General features: G+C 38.9%; 1 protein-coding gene across 2 annotated transcripts in view; it reads left to right on the plus strand.

The window, feature by feature from the left end:
• Galnt1 (polypeptide N-acetylgalactosaminyltransferase 1) overlaps positions 1-26,377 on the plus strand; it is a 67,986-nt gene that overhangs the window by 20,434 nt on the left and 21,175 nt on the right. For both annotated transcript variants that reach the window (XM_021214613.2, XM_029546936.1), the window contains exons 3-6: positions 6,395-6,640; positions 13,487-13,661; positions 21,044-21,210; positions 25,723-25,930. In XM_021214613.2, coding sequence (XP_021070272.1) covers positions 6,502-6,640; positions 13,487-13,661; positions 21,044-21,210; positions 25,723-25,930 — 689 coding nt within the window. In that variant the 5' untranslated portion in view covers positions 6,395-6,501. The remainder of the gene's footprint in view (positions 1-6,394; positions 6,641-13,486; positions 13,662-21,043; positions 21,211-25,722; positions 25,931-26,377) is intronic.

Raw genomic sequence — 26,377 nt, forward strand, 5'->3', positions numbered from 1 at the left:
AGTCAGTAATACTAACTACAGAGACACATTGTAGTCAGTAATACTAACTACAGAGACACATTGTAGTCAGTAATACTAACTGCAGAGACACATTGTAGTCAGTAATACTACAGAGACACATTGTAGTTAGTAATATTGATTACAGAGACGCATTGTAGTCAGTAATATTGATTACAGAGACACATTGTAGTTAGTAATATTGATTACAGAGACGCATTGTAGTCAGTAATATTGATTACAGAGACACATTGCAGTCAGTAATAATGACTACAGAGACACATTGCAGTCAGTAATACTGACTACAGAGACACATTGTAGTCAGTAATACTGACTACAGAGACACATTGTAATCAGTAATAATAACTACAGAGACACATTACAGTCAGTAATACTGACTACAGAGACACATTGTAGTCAGTAATAATAACTACAGAGACACATTGTAGTTAGTAATACTGATTACAGAGACACATTGTAGTCAGTAATACTGACTACAGAGATACATTGTAGTCAGTAATACTGACTACAGAGACACATTGTAGTTAGTAATACTAACTACAGAAATCAATTGTAGTAAGAGGACACAGAATCTGAAGGACACTGGGAGTGAGGGTACAAGTGTCCTCTCCCCGAGAGATAGCAGGGTGTGATTAGTTTCTCCAGCAATTGTGACAACACATGAAATATTGCCTACCAGGGAAAGTCAGAAACTCATGCCCAAGGTTTTTACTGGTGCTGGTCATGTAGAGGTATCTTGTATCTTGCACATACCAAAATTACAGAGTCACAGAAGAAAAAGATATTTAACTAACCAAATTGTGTGTGCAGTTAAGGCACAGTGGTGCACACTTGTTATTTAGAGAAAGTTTTGTATCACTATGGAGAACTGTTTATCATTCAAGTTCTCTGATTTGAGCTAAGGGCCAACTTTATATACCACACCTTTTCAAGGAGAGCAGTTCCAGGCCTGCTATATTAACTTCACCTCTATACATTGATTTATTCATTTGAAGAAGTTACAATCATTTATGTCCTGACAAAGAAAAGAAATAGGTGCAGTGGCAAACTAATTTTTATTTTGTTTTTTGTTTGGTTTGTTTGGTTTCTCTGTGTAGCCAGCCCTGGCTATCATGGAACTCACTTTGTAGACCAGGCTGGCATTGAAATCAGAGATACACCCGTCTCTGCCTCCTGAGTGCTGAGATTAAAAGCATGTACCACCACTGCTTGGTTTAGTTAAACCAAAAAAAAAAATTTTTTTTTTTTCGAGACAGGGTTTCTCTGTGTAGCTTTGGCTGTCTTGGAACTCACTTTATAGACCAGGCTGGCCTCGAACTCAGAAATCTGCCTGTCTCTGCCTCCCGAGTGCTGGGGTTAAAGGAGCGCTCCACCACGCCTGGCAAACCAAAATTTTAATATCATGTTTTGAATGGTCCAAGTTGCTACTGATATGTTAAGAAAGCTCACATGACCTCCTGGCTAAGATCCATCACAGCAAAAGATAGAGCTGCAGATAGCAGGAAGACATCCTGAGTGTGGTGCCGTTTGCTGTAAATTTAGCACTCAGGTGGATGCAGGCGAAGACCTATCTTAAAGCTGGGGATGACTTAATGGCAGAATGCTTAAAAAAAAAAAAAAAAACCAACCTGTGCAAGGCCCTGATGATTGACATAGTGGATTAGACAGAAAGAACATTTTTGCTGGGTATGATACCTACTCTTATAATCACAGTGCTTAGAAAGGTAGGGTAGGGGGATTGAGACCTAGGCCAACCATAGTGAGACCTTGCCTTAAAAACAAACAAATAAACAAACAAACAAATAAATAAACAAGGAGGCTAGAGAGATGGCTCAGTGGTTAAGAGCACTGACTACTCTTCCAGAGGTCCCGAGTTCAATTCCCAGAACTACATGGTGGCTCACAACATGGACTCTGTAATGGGATCCGATGCCCTCTTCTAGTGTGTCTGAATACAGCTACTATGTATTCTTATAAATGAAATAAAATGAATCTTTAAAAAAAAAGGTACATAGCATAGAGATTCTTATTAGGTGAGACACAGGCTTCCAGGTATTCTTTCTGTAAGAATCATATAGACATGCATTCCTCAAGTGTGATTGATGGAGAAAAGTACAGTATATCTCTAGGCAGGATTCACATGCCTGAGTTCAGTAGGATGCTGGCTATCTAGGTATATACCTGCCTTTTTAAAGAATAGAGTTCACAGAAAAACCAGTTTTACAGAAAGTACATATTTCATAGTTTTAAAATTTATTAATTGTAGGACTTGAAACTCAACTAAAAAGGATAATATAAATGAAAATTATTTTACCATTTTAATAGTGGGGTTATTTAGGAAAACATTTTAGATTTTTTAAAGCTTAACTCCTTTTTTCTCTCAACTTTTAGAAATAGGTCTTTATGATTTCTTTTATTCATTTTCTCAGAATAGTAGAGTTGTTCTATCATACTAAATGTCTTTTGCAATAAATGGAATATCATTTAAAATAATTAAGTAGTAAATCATAGTGACTACATTTTGGGGGGGTCTTACAAAAAGAAAATCTACCACTTATGCTCAGTAATAAAACAAGATTGTAGGTACCCACCTGTTTACATTGTCCTGGACATCATAGTAAAGTAGCTGAATTAAAAGTCAACCATCAAGAATCAAGCACATTTCTCAGTTGGGCCTGGTAGTACACGCCGTTTATTTAATCCCAGCACTCGGGAGGCAGAAGCAGATGGCTCTCTTGAGTTGGAGGCACCCTGGTCTACAGAGTGAGTTCCAGGACAGTCAGGGCTACACAGAGAAACCCTGCCTTGAAAAACTAAATAAGAAAAAAAACAAAAGAAAGAAGGAAGAGGAAGAAAAAGAAGAATCAAGTGTATTTCTATAAACTAATAACAAAATTTCAGTACTCAAGTAGAAGAAAATATTTAAAAATATCTGGTTGACTTGAAACAAATTTATGAGATTTATTGAACTCATTACTAGAGAGGCCTCACTAAGTGGAGAGATGAGAGTGTGTGGATTTAAAGAATCACAAGGACAACAGTTCTGATTGCTCATAGATTTCATTTGAATCACAGTGGCTTTTGGAATAGAGCCTTTAAAAGTTAATCTAAAGGCCGGATGGTGGTAGTGCACGCCTTTAATCCCAGCACTTGGGAGGCAGAGGCAGGCGGATTTCTGAGTTCGAGGCCAGCTTGGTCTACAGAGTGAGTTCCAGGACAGCCAGGGCTATACAGAGAAACCCTGTCTTGAAAAACCAAAACCAAAAAAACAAAAAAAAAACAAAAAAAAAGTTAATCTAAAATTTTAAAGGGAAACCAATGGGACACATAGCCAAGGCACTCCTGAGAAAGTAGGGAAAGGGCTAGGTGTGGCAGAGGCAGGTGGATCTCTGAGTTTGCAGCCAGCCTGTTCTGCAGAGCAAGTCCTAGGATAACTGGGACTACATATACCCTGTCTCAAAAAACCAAGAACAAAGAAATAATGAAAGGTATACATCAAGGTGACTTAGTAGGTTAAGATACTGGCTCCTAAGTCTGATGACCTGAGTTCAGTCCCTATGGTTTGCCCAGGTCCTCAAAGACAACTTACTTTATTTTCTGATCTTAGAATCTTTCTACTTGATAGAAAGAGAGAACAGACTCCAGCAAATTGTCCTCTGACTGTGACACATCCTTCCACATAAAAATATAATATTTTTGGGAGTGGGGGTTGAGACAGGCTTTCTATGTGTAAGTAGCCCTGGCTGTACAGGAACTCCATCTGTAGACCAGGCTGGCCTCGAACTCAGAAATCTGTCTGCCTCTGCTTCCAGAGTGCTGGGATTCAAGGCATGTACCACCACTGCCCGGCTTGAAGTATTTCTTAAGATTTGAGAAATGATACTTTTTTGAACCATAAATTATATTCTTTATTAAAGGTAAACTGTGAACTAGAAAAAAATTTACAGGTAGAGATTATAACTGACACACACTAGATAAAGAATTTCAGAGAAAGAAGACGGCAAAACAAATTACCTAATAGAGCATTGGGCCGGATTTCAATATGTATGTGAGAAAAGAAATAGAGTGATCACCAGTAACAGCAGAGACGATAGATCACCAAATACAAAGTTGGATGTGGTGCTGCATAGATGAGGACCTGGAAGATGGGAGATCTTTATATTTTTATATAAAGAGTTCTTTATATTTAGCTTATATCATTTTATAAGTAGAAATATAAAATTTTAAGATACTCTTAGAAACAAAGTCAGTTTATCACTCTATACTAGTCAATATACTTACCATTGCATGCCCCAAATAAACACACTTGATCTGGTAAGCTCTGTTAAGAGTCTCTACCAGTATTCCAAGTAAGCTTTGTTCTCCTGACCTCTCAACTTGGGATAATAACTCAGAGAAATAGTTCAGTGATCACAACAGTGATTTTTTAAAAATTGAGTAGTTTTTCACTGTGTGTGTGTGTATGTAATCTATAATGCTCTCAAATCTGAAACATTGATTGTATACTCAAAGTGTTTTAGCTTTTGGAACATTTCTGATTTAGTATTGTGGAGCTCAAAAAATTAAGTCTGTACAAATATTACAAAATCTGAAAAGCTTTAAAATCTGGAACAGTTAGTTTCTGAAGCATTTTATGTGAAGGATACTCAAAGATACTTTTTTAAAAAATTGCATACAGGTTGTCAGGTAGACATGTTTTCTCCTTAGATGTCTCAATGTAAAAAGACATATTTTTTAGATACAAATGAACTGACAATAATATATATTAGTGTAATGGTTATTAGATCTCAAATACTGGGTCTGGGGAAGTACTTAGTTGATAAAGGTCTTGCCTAGGATGCATGAGATCCTGTGTTTGATTCCTAGCTCCACATAAAATATTGTGCTCACTTATAATCCCAGCACTAGAGTGTTATAGGCAGGAGTTGTAGAAGTTTAAGGTTATTCTGGCCCTCTAGGAGCTTTAGGTCCTATTGGTCTACTTGAGACCGTTTTGTTAGTGTCTTGGGTTTTGATTCCCCCCCCCACACACACACACTACATTAGCAGTCAGATTCTTTGCCAGACAGTTTTCTGTGTGAAATGGCTCAAATATAAATTTACATACCCCGCTTCTGTGGTGAGAGCCATTGTTTCATGTTCTGTAATCCCCTCATGCTTTTCTGTAGTCACTACTCACTGCATGTGACACAATCAATTGAATAGACATGATGCTACAAAAAGTCTGTAGCACCCTTGTTTTCTCTCACCTTGTCATCAAAAAATGCTGTTCTGATGAAAGACCACACACGTAGGAGATCAAAGTCCCCAGAGATGTGAGCAGAAGTAATTTATGTTACAAGTATCATTTAGTACCTCTTTGGGTGACTCTGGTTGTTGTCTAGCAACTTTGTGAAGAATTACTTAAGGTGTTTCATAGATGAAATCACCTGCCCTGGATTGTTCGCAGTCTTCATCTGTAAGACTCCCCTTGTAGGGAGCTGCACAGCACCTGTCAGCCTGCTTCTTCAGGCAGTGCTTACATGACTTTCAGCATAGGGCCCATGGACAAGGTGTTCCCTCGGTCTTCTTGATTAAATAAACTCGATTGGTCTCTGTCCTAGTCAGCAGCAACACTGGCTTTGTGTTAATTATTCAGTGATATGATTCTCAGGCTGCTCCAGGGCTCTCCAAGGTAAATATTGACTTGTTAGAAACAATTTTACTCTGAGTATTTCTGTCACTTTCTGATGACAGTATAAGAGTATCTGTCATAGAATGTAGAAGAGTGGGAAGTAGAAACTAAAAACTTAGGCCATCAGAGTTTAGGAGTAAGTCTTAGAATCCCTCCCCTTTCCTGCAGTGTATTCTGCTGATGTTTTCTAGGTCAGTAGTGGCTTGATGTTTGTACATAGGATTTGGTGGGGAAAGGAGGACAGGAATTAGCCTGAAAGACTATGCAGTACTGGCTAGGGGAGAACTGGATATTCAGACTAGGATCACTGTTTGCTGAAGATCTTGGGTTGATTAACTGTTACTGCTTTTGTCTTAGAATTCAGTAAAACATTTGGAGAGAAAGGAAGTTAAGACCTATGTTTTGATGAGACTGAAATAGTAGCTTACTGCTGTTTTAATTTATATATCCAGTTACAAGAAAATAAGCACATTTTTACACGTTTTTATTGGCTATTTAGATTTCTTTTTTTTTAAAGGCCTGTTTATACCCGTTTACCCTTTTCCTATTGAATATTGCTCTATAAGAGTTATTTATATAATAATGGACTTTCTTGTTAATGAAATTAATTCCTATCTTAATATTTATAATGTTAAATTAATCACATGATCCATTTCTTATGTATTGAATTTAAGAGTCTTTTCCCCTCTTTTTTCTTCATAGGATATGACTGTGATTTCTGATGAAACCAGATTGGAATAATTTTCATGATATTTGTATATTTATATCTATATATATATTTTAAAATTTTACATTTGACTTAAAGTGCCATGAGAAAATTTGCATATTGCAAGGTGGTTCTAGCCACCTCCTTGGTTTGGGTACTCTTGGATATGTTCCTGCTGCTTTACTTCAGTGAATGCAACAAATGTGAAGAGAAGAAGGAGAGAGGACTTCCTGCTGGCGATGGTGAGTAGCTTTGTACAGCCATCTTCTTAAGGAGATTGGTCATTTCTACTGTAGTTCAAATTTGGATTTATAGCTGTATATTTAACATTTTATATTTTATATAAAATTTAAACTTATATATAGATTTAAATTTTAAAATAAATAGTAATCCCTAAGTTCCTACATGGTGATTATATTTCTAACAGTGTTGTGATTGGTTCTTCTGACAGTTGGATGTTAAGTGTGATTGACTTGCTCAGTATATTTTTTATCATATGACAGGGAATCTCCTAATTGGAACTACCAAGATTGTACTGAAGATTGGTCTAATGCCATAATGCAGAGTAGAACATTAAAGCTTTGTTAGCAGGTGTCAAGTCTCCCGCTTGACTCTCATTCTCTAGATAGAGCAATGGTTCTGAATCCTCTAATGCTGCAACCTTTTAGCAGTTTCTCCTATGTGGTGACCCCAACTGTAAAATTATCTTAGTACTGTTTTAAATCATATCTCTGTTTTCTAGTGGTCTTAGATGACTCCTGTGAAAGGGTTGTTCAATACTCTCATTTTTTGTTTGCTCTTGTTTTGTTTGTTTTTTGAGATAAGAGTTTTTTTGTCCTGGAACTCTGTCTGTAGACCAGGCTGTCCTCAGTTTCAGAGATCCACCTGCTTCTATCTCCCAAGTGCTGGGACTAAAGTTGTACACCACCATGCCCGGCTTGGCATTTTACTCTTTGAAGAAATGATATGTAGTTATTCTCCCAGTACTAATTTTCTTTGACTCTAATTTTTATAAGGAGGAAGATACTTGGTTCTCCAAAATTTGTGATCTAAAAACTACTTATTTGTGTTAGGAACTGTGCCTGTTTAATTATAATTGCTTATATAACCGGCTCTGCTTAGTTGCTGGAACAGGATGTTAGCAGTACCTAGGTTAGCCCCATCAATCTACTTACAAGTTCACAAAGTACTGCTTTTATGGTTCTTCTACTACACAGCATTACTGAGTAACAAAGCACTGCCTTCTTAACTGGCAGCAGAGCTGCACACCCTGGTCCCTTTAGACCAGAGGGCAAGGGTTACTTCTCACTGGTAAGAAACTGCTGCTGTTCTTTTTTTTTTTTTTTTTAAGATTTATTTATTTTATGTAGCTGCATCAGATCCCATTACAGATGGTTGTGAGCCACCATGTGGTTGCTGGGAATTGAACTCAGGATCTCTGGAAGAGCAGTCAGTGCTCTTAACTGCTGAGCCATCTCTCCAGCCCGAAACTGGTGGGTGTTCTTTTCCCAGAGTGGCTTTCCTCTCTCTCACCCCACTTTAATATATTATCAGTTAGAGTTGGAGCTTATGGTTTCTGTCTGGAATGCAGAGACTTAAAAGCAAGAGAAAAATAGAGACTCTAGCACATAGAAAATCAATTAGAGAATGTGTTTAAAGCTCTGATAGGTGCTGAACAAGAACAGAAAAGTTTTGAGCTGGAGAGATGGCTTAGCAGTTAGCACACTAGTTTCTCTGCATCCACATAGTGGCTCACAACCATCTGTAACTCCAGTTCCACCAGATTTGACGCATAATGTATATGAAAAGCACTCATACCTATAAAATAAATACATCTTAAAAGAATTTCTACCTTTAAAAAAACTTGTCAAAGACAAGCATGGTACCTACACAGTAGGCCAAAAGGGGATCTTGTGGCATGCCACAGATTTTGGCTTATCTGCAGGCAGGGGCACACCCTCAAAGGATTTCAGACAAGAGGTTAAGTCATCTAACAAGACTGGGGCTTTTGAATGAATCAGTGGTTGTGTGCTGGATGAGACCTGACTAGAAGAGACATGGGTACATGAACTAGTTGCAGCCTGTCATGAAAGTTTGAAAGAAATAAAAGTTGAAGTTGACCATCATGTTTACTTGGTTAAACAGATTGCTGAGGCAGACTCCCCATCGGAGGAGCAGCCTGGATGAGACTCTGGGTCTTAGAAGGTTAGGAATAAGTTTTGTACAAGTATTACTGAGATGCAGTTTGTTTTCCTCCCCTTCCCTTCTCACTCACCCACACACAACACTCAGGGGGTCCCCCCCCCCATTTTCTTCTTTGGTATTTGAAATCCTGGATAGCAGGTGTGTACCACCATGGTTGGTGAGATGAGTTGTTTGTGCTATGTTTGGTAATAAGGTTTCTGATGACCTTGTAGTGCCATGTCAGAGAATGTAAACATGGAGGGCAGGGATTGGGTGTGCTATTGAGAAATAGACATGTAGCTTCTTAGCACACTTGAGCATGGAGGAAGCAGGTAACACATGTTAAAGAAATATCTGTGCACATCTGTGTGTATGTACATTGAGAGAGGAGGAGTTGGTAAAAAGGGGGAAGAGGAATTACCAGCAAGTAGGACAGTATACTATTGAAATCCCAAGGAAAGGGTTATTCTTGAAGATCCTAAGGTTAATATGATTTTGAAACACTAGTGACATAGACTTCAAAGAAAAGGAGCAACTTTTGTATGAAAATACAAAGTAATGGAGAAATGGGTTGAAAATAACATCATGAAACAAGGTGATAATGCTTTGCTTATGGAATAAAAACTGAACATAGAATCTCAGATAAGGTGATGAGGTTCATGGGCTCTGAAGGAGAGTTGAATTTGAGTCAGATCTTAATGGGGAGACGGAGGAAGTAGTTTTTTGATGGTGAGGGCGTCTGGTGTAAAACTGAGAAGGATGTCAGCAGTGGGAGAGCATTACTCCTGAAAAACACACTAGCTTTCTGCACTGTGGCAGCATGAAAGGTAACTCACTAAAAGGTTCTTTAGCCAATGGAGCATGGCCAGGGCAGAGTATATAGTAGAGGAAGCTGCTTGCCTATGATGGCCAGAAAACAGTGAAGGGATAGAGTGGGACAGGATGTGAATATCTCTTCATGGATACATACTTGCTAGTCCCACTCTTTAAAGGTTCCCTTGCTTGGGAGACAGTAGGCAAGATTTATTTATTTATTTTTAAACTATATTATTCGAGTCTTCTATGATTTCAAATATTTTAATCTCTAAAAATCACAGCAACAATGAGAAAAAATACTATTTTTTTTCTTAGTGAATCTGTGGATTCATTTTACATTTTTGAGAGAGTTGTTAGAAACACACTGCATAACTTCCTATTTTGCAGCTCTGGTGTCCCTTCTGATCCTCTGCTCTTAAGATCTCTGCTGACAGAATTCTGACAGAACAAGCTGACTAGTGTAAACAATCTGTTACAAAGTGAACGAACACCTTTAAGAGATGATAATGGCTGTAGCCAAAGGGACCATTGCAGAGTAGGACACTAAGAGTGACCACTGAGACCACTGTGCTCACCTACAGGTTTTCGTGGGCCTTGTACTGTTTCTGAAGTCTCTGTACCACAAAGATGGACTGAAGGGTCCGACTTTCAGACAACTCAGACTGTTACATTTCTACCCAGAGCCAGAGATATAACTCATATTCCATTCTTATGAATGGTAGTCACTTAATAGAACAGATTTTTTTAAAGAGTGAATTTATAAAAACCACTTTTATAAACGGGGTTGGCAGTAGGGGGAGCACCTTCCCTTCATGGGTCTCAGCAAAGCCCTACTACCTCTTTCTTCCCGTTCTTTTTGTTCCTTTATGTGTGTGCGCATGTAAGTGCCAAGGTTGTGTGACAAAGTCAGAGGACAACTTTTGGGAGTTGTGTTTTCCTGTCCCTTATTTGAGGCTGGGTTTTTCTTGTTTCTGTTGCTGTGCTCCATGCTAGCTGGCCCTTTAAATTTCTGAATGATTGTCCAATTTTGTTTTTGTTTTTTTTTCCTTCCCTGCTCTCTATAGGAGAGCTAGTATTGAGGTTGTGTGCTACATCTAATGATTCAGGGTTTCAGTCAGGGATCGAATTGTGTAATCCAGCTTGTGTGGCAGGCAGTTTAACCACAGGCCATCCGCCTGGCCTTGTACTATCTTTGTTGATACTTTAAAGTTTAACAAGGAGAGCTGTGGTCATGTTTTCTTTCTTCCACGTGAGATTTCAGTTGTGGGGAGTCTGTGGATGCATATGTGTGTGATTACGTCTTTGTGTGGCACACAGAAGCCAAAGTTGATGTTGGCTGTCTTCCTTTATCACTTTGCATCTTATTTTGTTTGTTTGTTTTGGCTTTTTGAGACATGGCTTTTCTGTGTAGCCCTGGCTGGCCTAGAACTCACTCTGTAGACCAGGCTGGCCTCAAACTCAAGAGATCTGCTTGCCTCTGCCTCCTGAGTGCTGACATTATAGGTTAATGCCACCACTGGCCTGGGTAATGTTTTATTTTTTGAGATATGGACTCTTAGCCTGAAGTTAATTTATTGAGCAAAATTATCTGGCCAGCGGTGCTACAGCACCCTCCTGTCTACCTCCCCAGCACTGAGAGTACAGCCACATGCTGCTCCTCAGCCAGCGGCAGGCATGTTACCAACCTCCTTCCAGTTTTCAGGAGAGTCACCTGTGATGTTTGTTCTTTCTTTTAGTTATCACTGTTTTTCACTCATTAGTGTGGAGAGAGAGAGAGAGAGAGAGAGAGAGAGAGAGAGAGAGAGAGAGAGAGAGAGAGAGAAACTTATTTGCAAGGAAAAGATGAACAAGGCTCTGCCCTATAGATCTGTTGGTCATAGAACATGTCCAAGGACAAAAACAAGCAAACAAACAAACAAAAAACCCCATCAAGCACAAGGTCTTTTACCCATTGTCCACAGAATCCCTAAGACTAGACATGAATATAACTTAGTAGTAGGACCTTCTGGAACCAATCACAGTTTTAAGTTTAGTCTGTGTTTTGCACCGTTGTACACAGTGTTGTGTGTGCTCTGTGTGCCGTGTGTATGTAGGAGGTGAGAGGATGACCTGCATGACTGGGTTACTCCCTTTTCACGGTTCAGGTTCATCACACTCAAGATTGTTGAGCTTAGTGGTAAGCACCTTTATCCTGAGCTGTTCTAGCAGCCCATGATAGCAGCTGGAAGCCTGAGACTTCAGTTCTTGGTTTTATAAGCTGCTTATTAAAAGAAAGGCTCTCTCTTAGCGATCTGCAAGCCTGCTGATAATATCTGGCTAGCTGCTTTACAATGTTGGTTATTGCCTTTGTACCACACCTCAGACAGTCCTTGCTGACTAGTACTTGGGCAGATGCTGTCAATCCAAGAAGGCTTTTCTGTTCCCTTAAAGTCACCATTTTTGTGTAGAGACACTTTCAGAAAACTTAAAAACTTACTGCTGGATAATAAAACTTTCAGTTCTAAATTAAGCAGATGGGCTGGAGAGATGGCTCAGTAGTAGCATTTGTTCTTGTAGAAGGCTGGGTTTGAGTCTCAGAATATACATAATGGCTCACAACTGTCTGTAACTTTAGTCCCAAGGAATCAGATGCCTTCTTCTGATTGCCTGGGCACCATGCATGCTGGTAGTGCACATATGTGCCTACAGGCAAAATATTCATACCCATAAAATAAAAACAATAAACACATTGTACCCAAAACAATTTTTATGCCGTTTTTGATCTTACTGCATTCTCTTATTCAGATGTAGGTGAGAAATTTAATACAATAACTTCAAAGTTTAGTGTATGCTACAACCCAAAATTTCTTGGAATGTTTTTTTATCTTAAAAGCATGGAAGATGGAGCAGAGTCTGAGAACTATTCCTGATCCAGCAGTGTTCCTGTTCATAGTACTTTCACCACCATTTTGCATTACTTATGATTGGTTATTAATGGTGCGCTTATAACATCTGTTATAAAGTCCAGCATTTTCATTTGAACCTATGTATTATTTGAGCATAAAGCCTGTAAAACACGACTAAACTTTTGTAGAGTGTTCATGTCTGAGTCATGGTCTACTGGGCTGCGCCTGCATAAAGTTTAGTATTCATAAGAGATAGTGGCTTATGAGAGACATGGAAGTCCTGGAAGGACAAATATGTGGAGAGATGGTGATTTCTTCTGGGTCAAATGTAAATAACCATACCCAAGAACATGGATTCGTGTTACCCCAGTTGACATGTGAAAGTAGTGACATGAGCTTCTTAGTCACAGAACCATTGGAGGTTAAGGTCAGCATACTTACCAGAGTTATTGGCAGGCAGGTTACAACAAAGTGGGGAGTGTTCTACAGTGGGTATCCAGGAGTCTTAGTGATTAGTGGTTTGCTAAGATTATATCTCAAAGATACCAGAGAGTCAAAAAGATAGCCAAAAGATAGCCAAAGATAATTTGGCTCTGGACCTGCAACATTCCAGCTCCCCATAGTCTGATCAGTCAGACAGCATTGTAATCTCCAACATAGGTTTGGCTTTTGGAGACTTAATGTTATAAGAATAATGAGTGAGTTTTTTAGAAAGGAAAGGAAAACTGTTTTACTTGCCTTTAAAAGGCATATTAGTAGTTTCCTATGGTAGAGGTAGAACTAGGAAGGGGGATATCAGTGGAGGCAGCCTGCATGAACAACAGCATGAGAGCAAGAGAGGCCAAGGCACAAATGGAGGGAAGTGGCAGCCATTCAGCACTCGGGAGTGCTGAGGAGTAGATAGCAGGCTTGGAAAGTTAGGTTAAACTCCAGGAAAGACAGTGAGTAGCAGTGAGGGCCGCATTAGTCTAGGAAGACTGGAGGAGTGTGCTCAGGTAGCTGCAAAGCTAGTTAGCACTAAACGAACAGAATAAGGCTGAGAGGTCAGTCATTTCCTCAGCATGGGCAGCCAAACAGGCTGGAACAGCCCAGATGAGGCTGCTCTGCTTGCTGAGGGCAGTTTTAACTTGAATGTTGTTATTCAGAATCATGTGTTAATTGTTATGAAATTGGTTTTCAGTTACCCTTCTTCTTTCTTCTTAGTTCTAGAGCTAGTGCAGAAACCTCACGAAGGTCCTGGAGAAATGGGAAAACCAGTTGTCATTCCTAAAGAGGATCAAGAAAAGATGAAAGAGATGTTTAAAATCAATCAGTTCAACTTAATGGCAAGTGAGATGATTGCACTCAACAGATCCTTACCAGATGTGAGGTTAGAGGGGTAAGTACACAGTTGGTGTGAGTGGAGGCGTGTCTGTGTTCCCAACAATTACTCCGCCTTAGTGCTGGCTGCTCTGTCACGGTTCCTGCTTAATTCCACGTGAAGCCTCAGCTGCGTGCTGATGACGTAACACCCCAGATATTACTGTTCTGCAGACTCAGGAATAGGAGAGTGATGACTTCTCTGAGTGAATTAGTAGTGGATTCTAAATGCTTTCAAAAATATTCATATGTTCAACAGTTTACAGAAAGACTCGGGTGTATGTAACTTGAGGCAGTGAAGTGTGTACACTTTACTGAATTTTTATGTGTCTGTACACAGCTGTGTAACATCATCTAAACCAAATAAATAAAGTTCTATTTACTTTTCCAGTTACTTCTCCCACTTCCAGAGACAACCACCGTTTTGACCCCTATAAACTGAGATGATATACTTTCTTCATTATGGAAGACAAGAGAGTCTGGACCTCTGCTGGAAAACACTGTGCCTATAGACAGCAGTACCAAATTGCATGCATAAAAAATTCTTTAAAGGGAGAGCTGAAAAGATGTGGCCCAGGAGTTAAGAGCATGTATTGCTCTTGTGGAGGTCCCAAGTTTCACTCCAAGCACCTATAATGGGCAGCTTACAGCTATTTACATTTCCAGCTTTAAAAGGGTCTAACTCCCTTTTCTAGCTTCTGAGCGCTCTTGAACTCATGTGCACATTTCACACACACACACACAATCTCAAAAACAAATAGCAAAAGAAAAATCTATAATAATGTAGATGTTATACGCTTTTATAAGTAGATATTATAGGCATATTTAAAATTTTAGGTCAAAGCCTTTGATGCCTTTAATCCTAGCACTTGGCAGGAATATCTCTGAGTTTAGGGCCAGATGGGTATACACAGTGAGTTCTATGATACTCTGTTTCAAAAGCATAAAAACTAAAAACAACCAAACAAAACCTGGAAATTTTAAATTATCAGTTCCTACAAAATCTAACTTGTTGGCTTTTTGAGTCTATTTTATTTGGGTTCTTTTCTCTCTACCTCCCTTCCAACCATTATTCCTTCCAGTACCCCAACACCAGGTACAAGAGAAAAGTTTAGTCCCAGAACCCGGGAGGCAGAGGCAGGCGGATTTCTGAGTTTTAGGCCAGCCTGGTCTACAGAGTGAGTTCCAGGACAGCCAGAGCTATACAGAGAAACCCTGTCTCAAAAAACCAAAAAACCAAAAGAGAGAGAGACAGAGAGACAGAGAGACAGAGAGACAGAGAGAGAGAGAGAGAGAAGTTTAGAGGGGAAAGGGGACATAGGTCTCTTTAAACGACTTCCTGCTGGTTAGGGGCATTGAGTTCCTTGAGGCAAGTCCATCTTCATCTACTCAGCTTCTTCTCCAACTTCTTTTCATCTCTTTTCTCTCAAACATCAGTGATGGTAGCAGCAGGAGCGGGAACTAGCAGGAGGAACAGCCGCACCTTCTTTAGAGCATCCCCTGTCCCTCTCTGCGTCCTGACATTCTTTCCTTCTCCAGAGTTCTCAGAGTTAAGCTGGCTGCAGCTGGCAGAATCACGACCCTGTCAGACCATACACAAGGCAGCTGGTCTGCTGCCTTGGGGAATCTGAAGCAGCCCCATATCCCACACCTGGGATTAAAACAAAACATGTTTACATATCATAGCTGGGTTTTTAAGGAAACCAAAACTCTCACCACAATAACTGATTCGAGAGCAGAAACTATAAAGTAGTACCACTATTAAATCCATAAATTACTTAAGGCCTTTTTTTTTTTTTTTTTAAAGATTTATTTATTTATTATATGTAAGTACACTGTATCTCTCTTCAGACATTCCAGAAGAGGGCGTCAGATCTTGTTAAGGATGGTTGTGAGCCACCATGTGGTTGCTGGGATTTGAACTCTGCACCTCTGGAAGAGCAGTCGGGTGCTCTTACCCACTGAGCCATCTCACCAGCCCCACTTAAGGCCTTTATGCAGAGATATCTATAAACAGTAACAAACTTGTAGTTGTGCATTGTCTTGACACTGAATTACATTTTATATACATCGAAGGAAGAAACAAAGCCAAGCTTTTACTAGGAAAAAGAAGGAACATACACCAGTGTACTTCATGAAATCAGAGTGATCAGTAAAATTAGAAGACATAATAAACAAGTATTGTTGGTTAGCCTTATAAGTAAGAAGTTAGTTGAATCTAACAATCTGTAAATTTCATACACTCAAGCCAAACTGCTGTACATAGAACCATGATTAAGTCATTTTAAAGTCATCAAAATCCACAACAGTGACAGAAGAAGTATATGTTGATGTGACTATTTTAATACAAGAATTTGTTGCTGTCCTGATATCCTTAGGAACCTCAAAGGGCACTTTCTTAATCTGATCTGAACAGAACAGTGCCACAGGTAACCCCCCACAGCACATAACTGTGTTGAATTATGACTGGAAAATCAGGGACACGTAGAGTGCTTATGTCATTACTTCGATTCAGTGTCACACTGCCAGATGTGCTCTACGCTCAGTCCTCAGGAAATTGAGGAAAGCCTGGAGATCTGTAGGCTCTGCCTCAACCTTACTCTCAGCCTTCCATCCTCAGATGGATTACAGGTAGAGGATTATAATCCATATGTGTTCAGTAAGGTCTATATTTCTAAGGAAGAGATAGTAATATATGTTGTTTTTAGGCAAAATCTAGAAGATATTTTTAAGATACCTTTTTAGATATTATTAGAACTTAACAAATACTGTGTGTGGGGGGGGGCGATCTACTTCTTGAAGGAAATTCTAAAGTAATTTTGAGAGAAATAAAATAAATGAAGAAAATACCCTATGTTCAAGATCAATACTATAAAGATGTTGACTCGGATTTATTAATTTAGTGTGGTTATAGTCATAAGTATGTGAATATATGTGGGGTGTGTGTGTAATTTGATTAGCTGATTATTGATTGTGTCACTGGAAATAACGGCATTGTAGAATTAATCAAGATTTCTTTAAAAGCTATAGTAATGAAGCTATTTTGAAGTTCTTATAGCATAGGTCAGAGGAACAAAATGCGGAGTTTATCTCACATCTCATTCATACATGAACACTTAATTGCTGACTAAGAGGTCTCTGTGTAGCCCTGAGAGGATAATCTCCCCCCCCCCCCCAGTGAAACCACCTTATTCATGCCTTGCCACTTAATTCTTTTATTATTATTATTTTCTTTATTTACATTTCAAATGCTATCCCGAAAGTTCCCTATACCCCCCCACCCCTGCTCCCCTACCCACCCACTCCCACTACTTGGCCCAGGCCTTCCCTTGTGCTGGGTCATATAAAGTTTGCAAGACCAAGGGGCCTCTCTTCCCAGTGATGGCTGACTAGGCCATCTTCTGCTACATATGCAGCTAGAGACACGAGCTCAGGGGGTACTGGTTAGTTCATATTGTTCTTCCACCTATAGGGTTGCAGCCCCCTTCAGTTCCTTGGGTACTTTCTCTAGCTCCTCCATTGGGGACCCTGTGTTCCATCCAATAGCTGGCTGTGAGGATCCACTTCGGTGATTGCCAGGCTCTGGGATAGTGAGAGGATAATCTTCTAAGCAACAAATGCCATTGAGTGAATCTCCTGCAATTAAGGACAAAAGAGAAATTGTACTTTTGCAAACAGTTTGTATTCTGTGTATCATAAATGTAAAAAAAAGGCAGGGCCATAAATGATTGCATATGATATCTCTTTAAACTTGGAAAAGATTTTTTTAAGGTTTATTTATTCATTTTATGTATATGAGTTCACTGTCACTGTCTTAAGACATATCAGACGAGGACATCAGATCCCATTACAGATGACTGTGAGCCACCATGTAGTTGTTGGGAATTAAACTCAGGACTTTTGGAAGAGCAGCTAAGCCATCTTTCCAGCCCTTGTTTTTTTTAGATTTATTTTATTTATTATGTATACATTGTTCTACCTGCATATATGCCTGCAGACCAGAAGATGGCGTCAGATCTCATAGATGGTTATCAGCCACCATGTGGTTGCTGAGGACCTCTGGAAGAACAACCAGTACTCTTAACCTCTGAGCCATCTCTCCAGCCTCTGAAAAAGATTTCTTAAACAGATCATAAGAGTCACACACGAAAAGGGGAGGGGGAATTAATAGATTAGATAGGGATCTAAGCCAAGAACATGATCATGCTAGGCCAAGTGTTTCTACCATCGATAGACAACCAGCCCCCTTAAAGACTTTCTGCTTATTAAATAAGAGAGGGGGAAAAGTATATTTAATCAAGTTATTGTTAAGAAGACTATTTGTGACATTTATAACTAGAAAAGTGCTCAAATACAGAAGTACAGCTCCTATATATTAAAAAGGAAAAATAACCCAGTAAAAAAACCCATGAGATTTGAGCCAGATGGAGGCAGGCAGATCTTTGAATTCAAGGCCAGCTTGGTCTACAAAATGAGTTCCAAGCGAGTGAAGGCTACCCAGAGAAACCTTGTCTTAGGGTAGCAGGGGTGAGAAATTTGATTATCATTTTATAGAAGGGATTATTCAAATAACTGAGGATATGACAAATTACTCCAACTTGTTAATAATTTTAGAAATCAATTCAGTGCCAAATCATGTGATACTGTCATATACTATTGGTATAGCCATATTGAAAATGTGTCTGTTCATGCTAAAATCAGCATTTATATCCTTCATGGCCTAACAGTTTCACACACACACACACACACACACACACACACACACACACACACACACACGTATGTATGTATGTATGTATGTATGTATGTATGTATGTGTGTGTGTATGTATACATGCATACATGCATATAACAGGAGACAAAAGCAAAATGTTTATAATAGTAAGTCTGTATTGGTTCCACAATTTAAAATCTGGAAGTTCTATTAGTAAAACAGAAGGTCTGTCATGACAACGTTCAGAAAGCAGAAGTAGACCAATCTCTGTGAGTTCAATGCCAGCTTGGTCTACATAGTGAGTTCCAAGCCAGTCAGGGCTAAACGGTGAGACTGTCTCAAACAACAAGTAGTAAATAGAGTAGGGTACTTTATAGTAGTAGAAATGAACAAAAGTCATGTTGTTCCCAATATAAACCTTACCAGCATAATAAATAGCTAAATAATCATATAATATAGAGAGAATAATATTATTTGTGAACAAGTCAAAACTAACCAAATAAAACTCCTTTAGAACCACCATAGTTTTTCCTTTAGGGACAGATAAGATGGTAACAGGGCAGTTTGTGAGACGATGTGTAGTCTTTTCACTTAGTGGTAGTTATATACTCATTTGCTTTCTACCAGCTCTTTCCGCTCACATATCTTGGGTGTGTTTGTTTTGTTTTTGCAGTTCTGGGAACTGAGCCCAACAAATGTGTTTTGTGTACTCTGTGTTTGCCATATTCCATAATATAATGAACTTGGGGATGAGTGAGATATGCAGCACTGTATAGCAGTGCATCTGAGATAAGGCAGCTCTGATGAGGGGAGGCATGTGGGGAGGAGAAAGAAGATAACAGTGTGTGTTGATGGAAATGACCCAGTTGAGAGGGGGAGAGTTTTAAAAAGTGTTAAAAGCAAAGGCTTTGGACATCAGTAGGTGAGAAGGTGTTTAGATAAGAATACATCATTCAAGTCCTCAATAGAAGAAAAAGCGTGGTTTTATATTCTAAATACTAACAGGGTGGTGTGTGTATATTGGAGGCATTATGGAGATTCTCTTCTGGAAGCTTTTTTATTTGTTTTGTGATATTGGAAACAAAGTTGTAAATGAGGAAGGCAAAAGTGATTTTAGAAATCTGAGATGTGAGGGTTTGAAGGAGTTGTCTAAGAAAGCTGTACGGGGCTAGAGTATGAGGAGGCCCGCATGAGGATTGTAGTTAATTTAAACCGAGACCATCCAGCCCAGGTGGATTTTTGTGAGCTACATGGACTAACCCAAGGGCAGATGCACAACTAGGACAAAGATGGACAGAGCAAAGTTTTCATGAAATCTGACTTATTCTAGCTTTCTGTTTAATATTGTTTTTATGTTCCCTCCTTTCCTGTGGCACAGCTTGAGCTGATACAAATTTCGGCTCCCAGCTGATGCTTTGGAGCTGTACATTTTGTTTTTATTCATTTAGCATAGTATCTGAATATGCTGTAATGGTCAAGGTGTGGATTTAGTTATACTTATTTACGTGTATATTCATATCTGAGCATTCATATTTTACTTAAGTGTTGGGCATGTCTCAGACACAACTGGTTCACCATTAACTCCAGTTTGGTCTTTGGACCAACTTGTATATGATACCTTGGTAGTGACATAGTCCCAGCCTACCACTGGGTGTCATAATGGAATGTGATGCTTCACTGGAACAGAGTAGTAGAATGCTGCTCAGTTACAAATGTGGCTTTTTTGCTCCCTCTTAATTCTTTGTTCACTTCTTCTTGTACACATTGCAGATGTGCACAGTAGACACACACCACCAAGGCTAGTTAAGAGATCTCTCTACTTTAGTGTTTCTGAAGTGCAAAGTCTGCATGCAGCATGGCAAAGACTTCTCATCCCAGGGTCTACCATGCCCGGGGCGCCTGTGAGAGCGATGAGTCATGTGCTGAGGTAGGAAAGTAGAGGAAGTCAGGGTTGTCTCTCCTTTTTATAATAACCTTGAGAGACCTCACTCACCTGTGACAAGTGGCTCCAAGTGCCTGCTTTACAGAATGGCTACCAAGATTAAGAACATGATACATGATAGGTATCTGCATCTGGTATTTTATTTTATGTTTTCAATTTGTGATGGTTACACTTTTGTTAAGGTTACTTAATTCTGTTTTGTTTTTGTTTTTTTTTTTTAAGCCAATTGGTTCTTAAAGTGCAATTTGAGATTGGTAATATAGCACTATTTCATTCTTCATCAAAGTGAATTAACCTAGCTGTGTGCACAACTTTAAATCCCAGTACCTGGGAGGCGGAAGCAGGCAGATCTCTGAGTTCCAGGGGATCTTAGTCTGCATATCAGGTCTCAGGCTATAAAGCTGCACAGTGAGACCTGATTTCAGAAAACAAACAAACATGAAAAAAATAGCAATAAATAAATAAATAAATAAATAAATAAATAAATAAATAAAATGAATCAAACCAAGTCTGCATAAGGAGAAATTATTTTAAGAATATAGGTAATATCTTTAAAGTCATTTTTATTCCTCTATATCAGTATTACTTTTTATGCATACAACATTAATCACAACCTAAATGGAAAACCACTTACAGTCTTACCTTTAGCACAAACTTTTTGTTGTTCTGTCAACTTTTCTAGTACAGATTCATTTATCTATAGTTTCTTAAGGTCTCTTTTATAAAGGCATTTGCTTTGTCTCTAGGTGTAAAACAAAGGTGTATCCAGATAACCTTCCTACAACAAGTGTGGTGATTGTTTTCCACAATGAGGCATGGAGCACACTTCTGCGAACGGTCCATAGTGTCATTAATCGCTCGCCAAGACACATGATAGAAGAGATTGTTCTTGTAGATGATGCCAGTGAAAGAGGTAAATTATGCATCTTAGTGCCAGTGATATCAGACCTTTGATCACTAACAGCTTGCAAACTATTGCTATAACTTTAACCTAATAATCATATGTAAATTTCTAATTTATCTAAAAATTCTTGCCATTTAAACTCATTCACATAAGTATAACATTGTGGGCCATAAAAATATTATTTAGTGTTTAATTGTGCTGTATTTTAATCTTACTGGGGAAAAGAAATAATGCTTTAAAATGTGATGTTGATGTTGAACAGGAAAAACCCACACAATTTTGTTAGAATTTTCTCTGTGGAAAGCTGCTATTCTGATCATGAGGGGAGAAATTTAGTTCTGAGTGGCAGGAAGAACTTTTGACCACAAAATGGAGTTCAGACTAGAGTTCTCTGGATTCTTCTGAGGCTTCTTGTTTCCTTCCTTTCTAAATTTCAGAAATGATCTGTAGTTAGGTGCATGAAATAATTAAGCAGGATTAAAATGTGGTGTATAATCTGACTGTGTTCTCACATACATCGGCCACATCTCTTGCTTAGATATCCTTCTGAGAATATCAGGATTTTTCAAAGATCTAGAATATCCTAATCTGTTTCATGAGACACTCTTAGGAAAAGATACACTAGTGAAAAGTAACTTGAACCACCACTGTTGACTCTGAACCCTTGGAGATTTCATGTTGTAGATGCTGTAGAAAAGATAGACCTTGTTAAAATCAGGAACCCAGTATTTCCCAGTTGCTTTATTTTTTTTCCCCACAACCCATCTATTTAGTACTCAGTAGTGTCACGTGCTGTGCTAATATTTCTCTGTTGACATGGGAAAGATTTAGGAAGAACTACAGGAGATAGATTCTTATCTCTCTTCATTCCTTTCTATGTGATTTTATTAATTAATTAATCAATCAATCAATTAATTAATTAATTTATTTATTTTTGGTTTTTCGGGACAGGGTTTCCCTGTATAGCCCTGGCTGTCCTGGAACTCACTTTGTAGACCAGGCTGTCCTCGAACTCAGAAATCCGTCTGCCTCTGCCTCCTGAGTGCTGGGATTAAAGCCGTGCGCCACCATGCCCAGCTTATTATTTATTTTAATTATGTGTCTGTGTATGGACTTGCATATGAGTGCAGGTGTCCAGAAGAGGTCATCAGTGCCCCAGGAGCTAGAGACAGTTCTGAGCCTCCCAGTGTGGGTTTTAGAAAATGAACTTGGATCCTTTAGAGAGTAGTTAAGTGCTCTTAACCCCTGAACTGTCTCTCTAGCCCCTCATAGCTTTCCTAATGAACGTCAAACTTCGTAGCCCGTCATTTTCACCTCTTTGGATATTATACCCATTCCTAACGGTGCCCATATTATATATAAATTTAAAAGTAGTTATATTTAAACATATCATACATTAGTTATTGGAAATACTTTGTTTTAATAATAGTTTAAATCTTATCATTTTGCCAGCTTATACAAGTGAAAAATTATGAGTTTTCAAGTGTCATCATCTTACCTCCTTAAACGAAAAAATAATTTGTAAGCACAAATATTTTAAGTGTACAGTATATAATTAAATGTTAAACTGAATAAGAGCTATTATTAATTAAGTAGACCACACTGTAGGCATAAATTTTTTGCAACCTACTTTTAATAAGGATTCAATATTTCCTCTAACCTACCACCCAACAGAGGCAGTGGAAGAGAAGAGTTATTAGGATATGGGGAAAATGGATCTGTTCAGCAATAGTTCTTTGGGGGTGAGTTTGATCTTCTTGGGCAGCATTACAGTCCTGTAGCAAACACCAAATATGACTTGGCAGCTGCTTACCAGTCCTCTAGGCAGACAGACACCACATGTAGAGTAAGTTTGTGGAGGAAACATGCAGGGCTTAGCAGTTAAGAGCAGTAGTTGTTCTTCCAGAGTTTCTATTCCCTACATACACATGGTAGCTCACCACCATCTATAATTCTGGCCCCAGGGGATCCAATACCCTCTTCTAATCTACTTGGATACCAGGAACACATGTGAAGAGACATAAATGCAGGCAAAATACTCATATACATAAAATAAAAGTAAATAAAATTTAAAAGTTAAAAATGTGATGGGTGCAGTTCTCCAGGACATGTATGACCTAGCCCCGGCTCTAGTCATATTGTGAGCCATATACTGCTGCCTATTCCCGTACTGCTGGTTTGGCCACAGCTTCCTTTGAGTTTATTTAGCATGTCACTCTCTGCTGCCTAGGTTCTTCTCTGTGTTCCCATGCCCAGAACACTGTTCTCTAGGAAATGTACTTCACCATCTTCCCAATCTGGTTACCATCTAATCTCCCTCAGTGCTCAAATAGCTTATTTCTAGAAGCTTTTCTTGATCTTCCAAGACCTGTATTGTCACAGAAACTGCCATGTCCCCCTCCTAAACACACCTGGGAAGACAGTTCTCACCAGGATTTCAAAACATAATGTCTATGGTCTCTCTATAGATAGTCTTCTGTTCTGGCTGCTGCACACCATTATCTGACTGATATTTCTCAGATGTTATAGGGAATAACATACTTTTCTTGTTTGTTTGTCTGTTTGTTTTTGTAACATGTAGATTTGTTTAAAATCTGCTTGGTACATTGTGAATATTGGATTTGCAGTTTTTAGTGAACTGAGAGAAATTTTCAAGTATTATATAGGCACTTTGCCTGTATAATACACTTACGGTAAAGTGGTAGCACTCTATCTGTATGAACAAGTTAGATGGAAATGAAAGCTTTCTGGGTACATTTCTGTGGAATGAAAAACTACAATCCTTAGTGGCTCCATAGGACTCTTTGCTAAATGAAGAAGGCATGGAGCCAGAAAAGGATCTAAGAGCTGTGTAGGGGCTCTTCCATAGACTTTGAGTGCCCAAAGCTCACACGCTACGTTTCCCCCAAATTACCTGTGTATGATGTCACTAGTAAGGGGAAGGAATGTATAGTCAGCACAGTGACAATGTGCTATTTGTTTGTGGCTATTTGTTTTTTAAATTTATTATGTGCAATTATTTGTTTTGGGGGACACATACACACACGTATGCACACGCACGCACTCCCACACAGCCTGCATGCTAAGGCATACAGGTAGATGTGAGTCTGTTCTCTCCACCTCGTGGGTCCCAGGAATCAAACTCAGGTTATCATCTTGGAGACAAGCACACTGATCCAATTTTGCCATCTCAGCAGCCTCATTATAACTCATTTTTACCTTATAAGAAATGGAAGTGTGTATCTCCAGTTGGATCTTAGAGCACTTTTGGTGAGTGCTTAGAATATTGCCATGGAAACACAAAAATGGGAGGTAAATCTACCTTTGCTCAGAAACTTTTAAAGTCAGAAATTATGAACAATTAAAGTACTGTAAAATATTAGTGTGTGTACTAATGTACAAGACAAGTTTTTCAGCAGTACCAGCAAGTGACACAACTGACATCTTTGTGTTGTGTGGCAGGGATGCTAGGGGTCCATTTACAGGACAGCAGAAGGCAGGATATCCGAGGAGGCTTTTACTCACCAGTTACATTCCGAGAACTCGATTCTTATAAAATTATGTATGGACTAAGGACACACATTTATTTTTTGTTTTGTTTTTGTTTTGTTGTTTGTTTTGTTTTACAAGACAGGGTTTCTCTGTGTAGACCAGGCTGCCTTCGAACTCAGAGATCTGCCTGCCTCTGCCTCCTGAGTACTGGGATTAAAGGCATGCGCCACTACTGCCTGGCAGACACACATTTCTTAGTGTCCATTGTATAAAGGTCACAAAGATGTCAGAAATGCCAAGGGAATTTGTTATAGTAGTACAGAATCATGCATTAAAAACTTGTTGTTGTTGTCGTTCATAGACAAGACAGTATTAATAGCTTTCTGAAATGTAGGTCTTTAAGATTAGACTGCTTTGGTTTTTAAGGCTTATTTTTAAAACTATTTTGAAAAAAACCTATTGCGAGACATTTTTTTGTTGTTTTGAGAGAGAGAGAGAGAGAGAGAGAGAGAGAGAGAGAGAGAGAGAGAGTGAGTGTGTGTGTTGGGGGTGTTGGCATTTTAATTTTTGAGACAGTATCTTAAAACTCCCTGTGTAGCCTGCACTGGCCTCAAACTCAAAATCCTGCAGCTCCTGCCTTCCAGATATTGGGATTACAAGTATGTTCCATCATGCCTGGATTATCAGTATGCACTGCCATGCCTGGCTCAGCCTCTTTGCTTCTGTTGCAGATTCTTTAGCATTATTAGGAAGAGAATTGTGAAGCCTGGTAGATGATGCATGGTGATGTGACTATCCTGGGTGATAATGGAGCCATAGATACTGTCTTAGTGTTCAGGTGGCAAGATAGAGGCAGCAGTTCATACTTTCATGAAGTTAACTTCCTTTAGGAAACAGTGTTGATGGGACAAGGAGCCTCACTTAGTGCTCTGTCAGTATGTATATGTTGAAAGAATGCTGCAAATCTAGTTTGCTTTATATTTGGGTAATGCCAGTTCATGTAATTCATTTGTTTTGTTATATTTTCAGACTTTTTGAAAAGACCTCTAGAGAGTTATGTGAAAAAACTTAAAGTACCAGTTCATGTAATTCGAATGGAGCAGCGCTCTGGGTTGATCAGAGCTAGATTAAAAGGAGCTGCTGTGTCCAGAGGCCAAGTGATCACCTTCTTAGATGCTCACTGTGAATGTACAGCAGGGTGGTTGGAGCCTCTGTTGGCCCGGATCAAACATGACAGGTAATTTTCTGGAATTGGTGAATTTGTTCTTAGTACTTTTATCTTAAACTGTGTGGAACATTGCAAACTTCTTTTTTTTAAGTAAGCACAAAAATACCATCCTTTCAAATTGCCTCTAAAATGCCTCCAAGAGTATTCCAAACAAAATGCTGATAAGACCACTTTCTTAAAGTCTGGCAGTTAACACATTTGCAAACTATCCTAATGGGGATGAAAGAAGTAACATCGGTCTAAATATTTTTCTATAAGTAAAAGGTGATTGGTTTAACGAAATACTTGCATAAAGATAACAAATTTTAGAAATATGATCCTGGACCTTTACAGAGAAGGCAGTGTGTGATGTGTAGGAGAAAGTTGACTAAAACAAGAAAATAATTTACAGTTGGGCTGTGTGGTAGATTATATATCCTAAATAGTTTCTAACAGATACAGTGCTAGATAAATACA

The sequence above is a fragment of the Mus pahari genome, chromosome 15 (genome assembly GCF_900095145.1).
Source record: "Mus pahari chromosome 15, PAHARI_EIJ_v1.1, whole genome shotgun sequence".
Taxonomy (NCBI): Eukaryota; Metazoa; Chordata; class Mammalia; order Rodentia; family Muridae; genus Mus; species Mus pahari.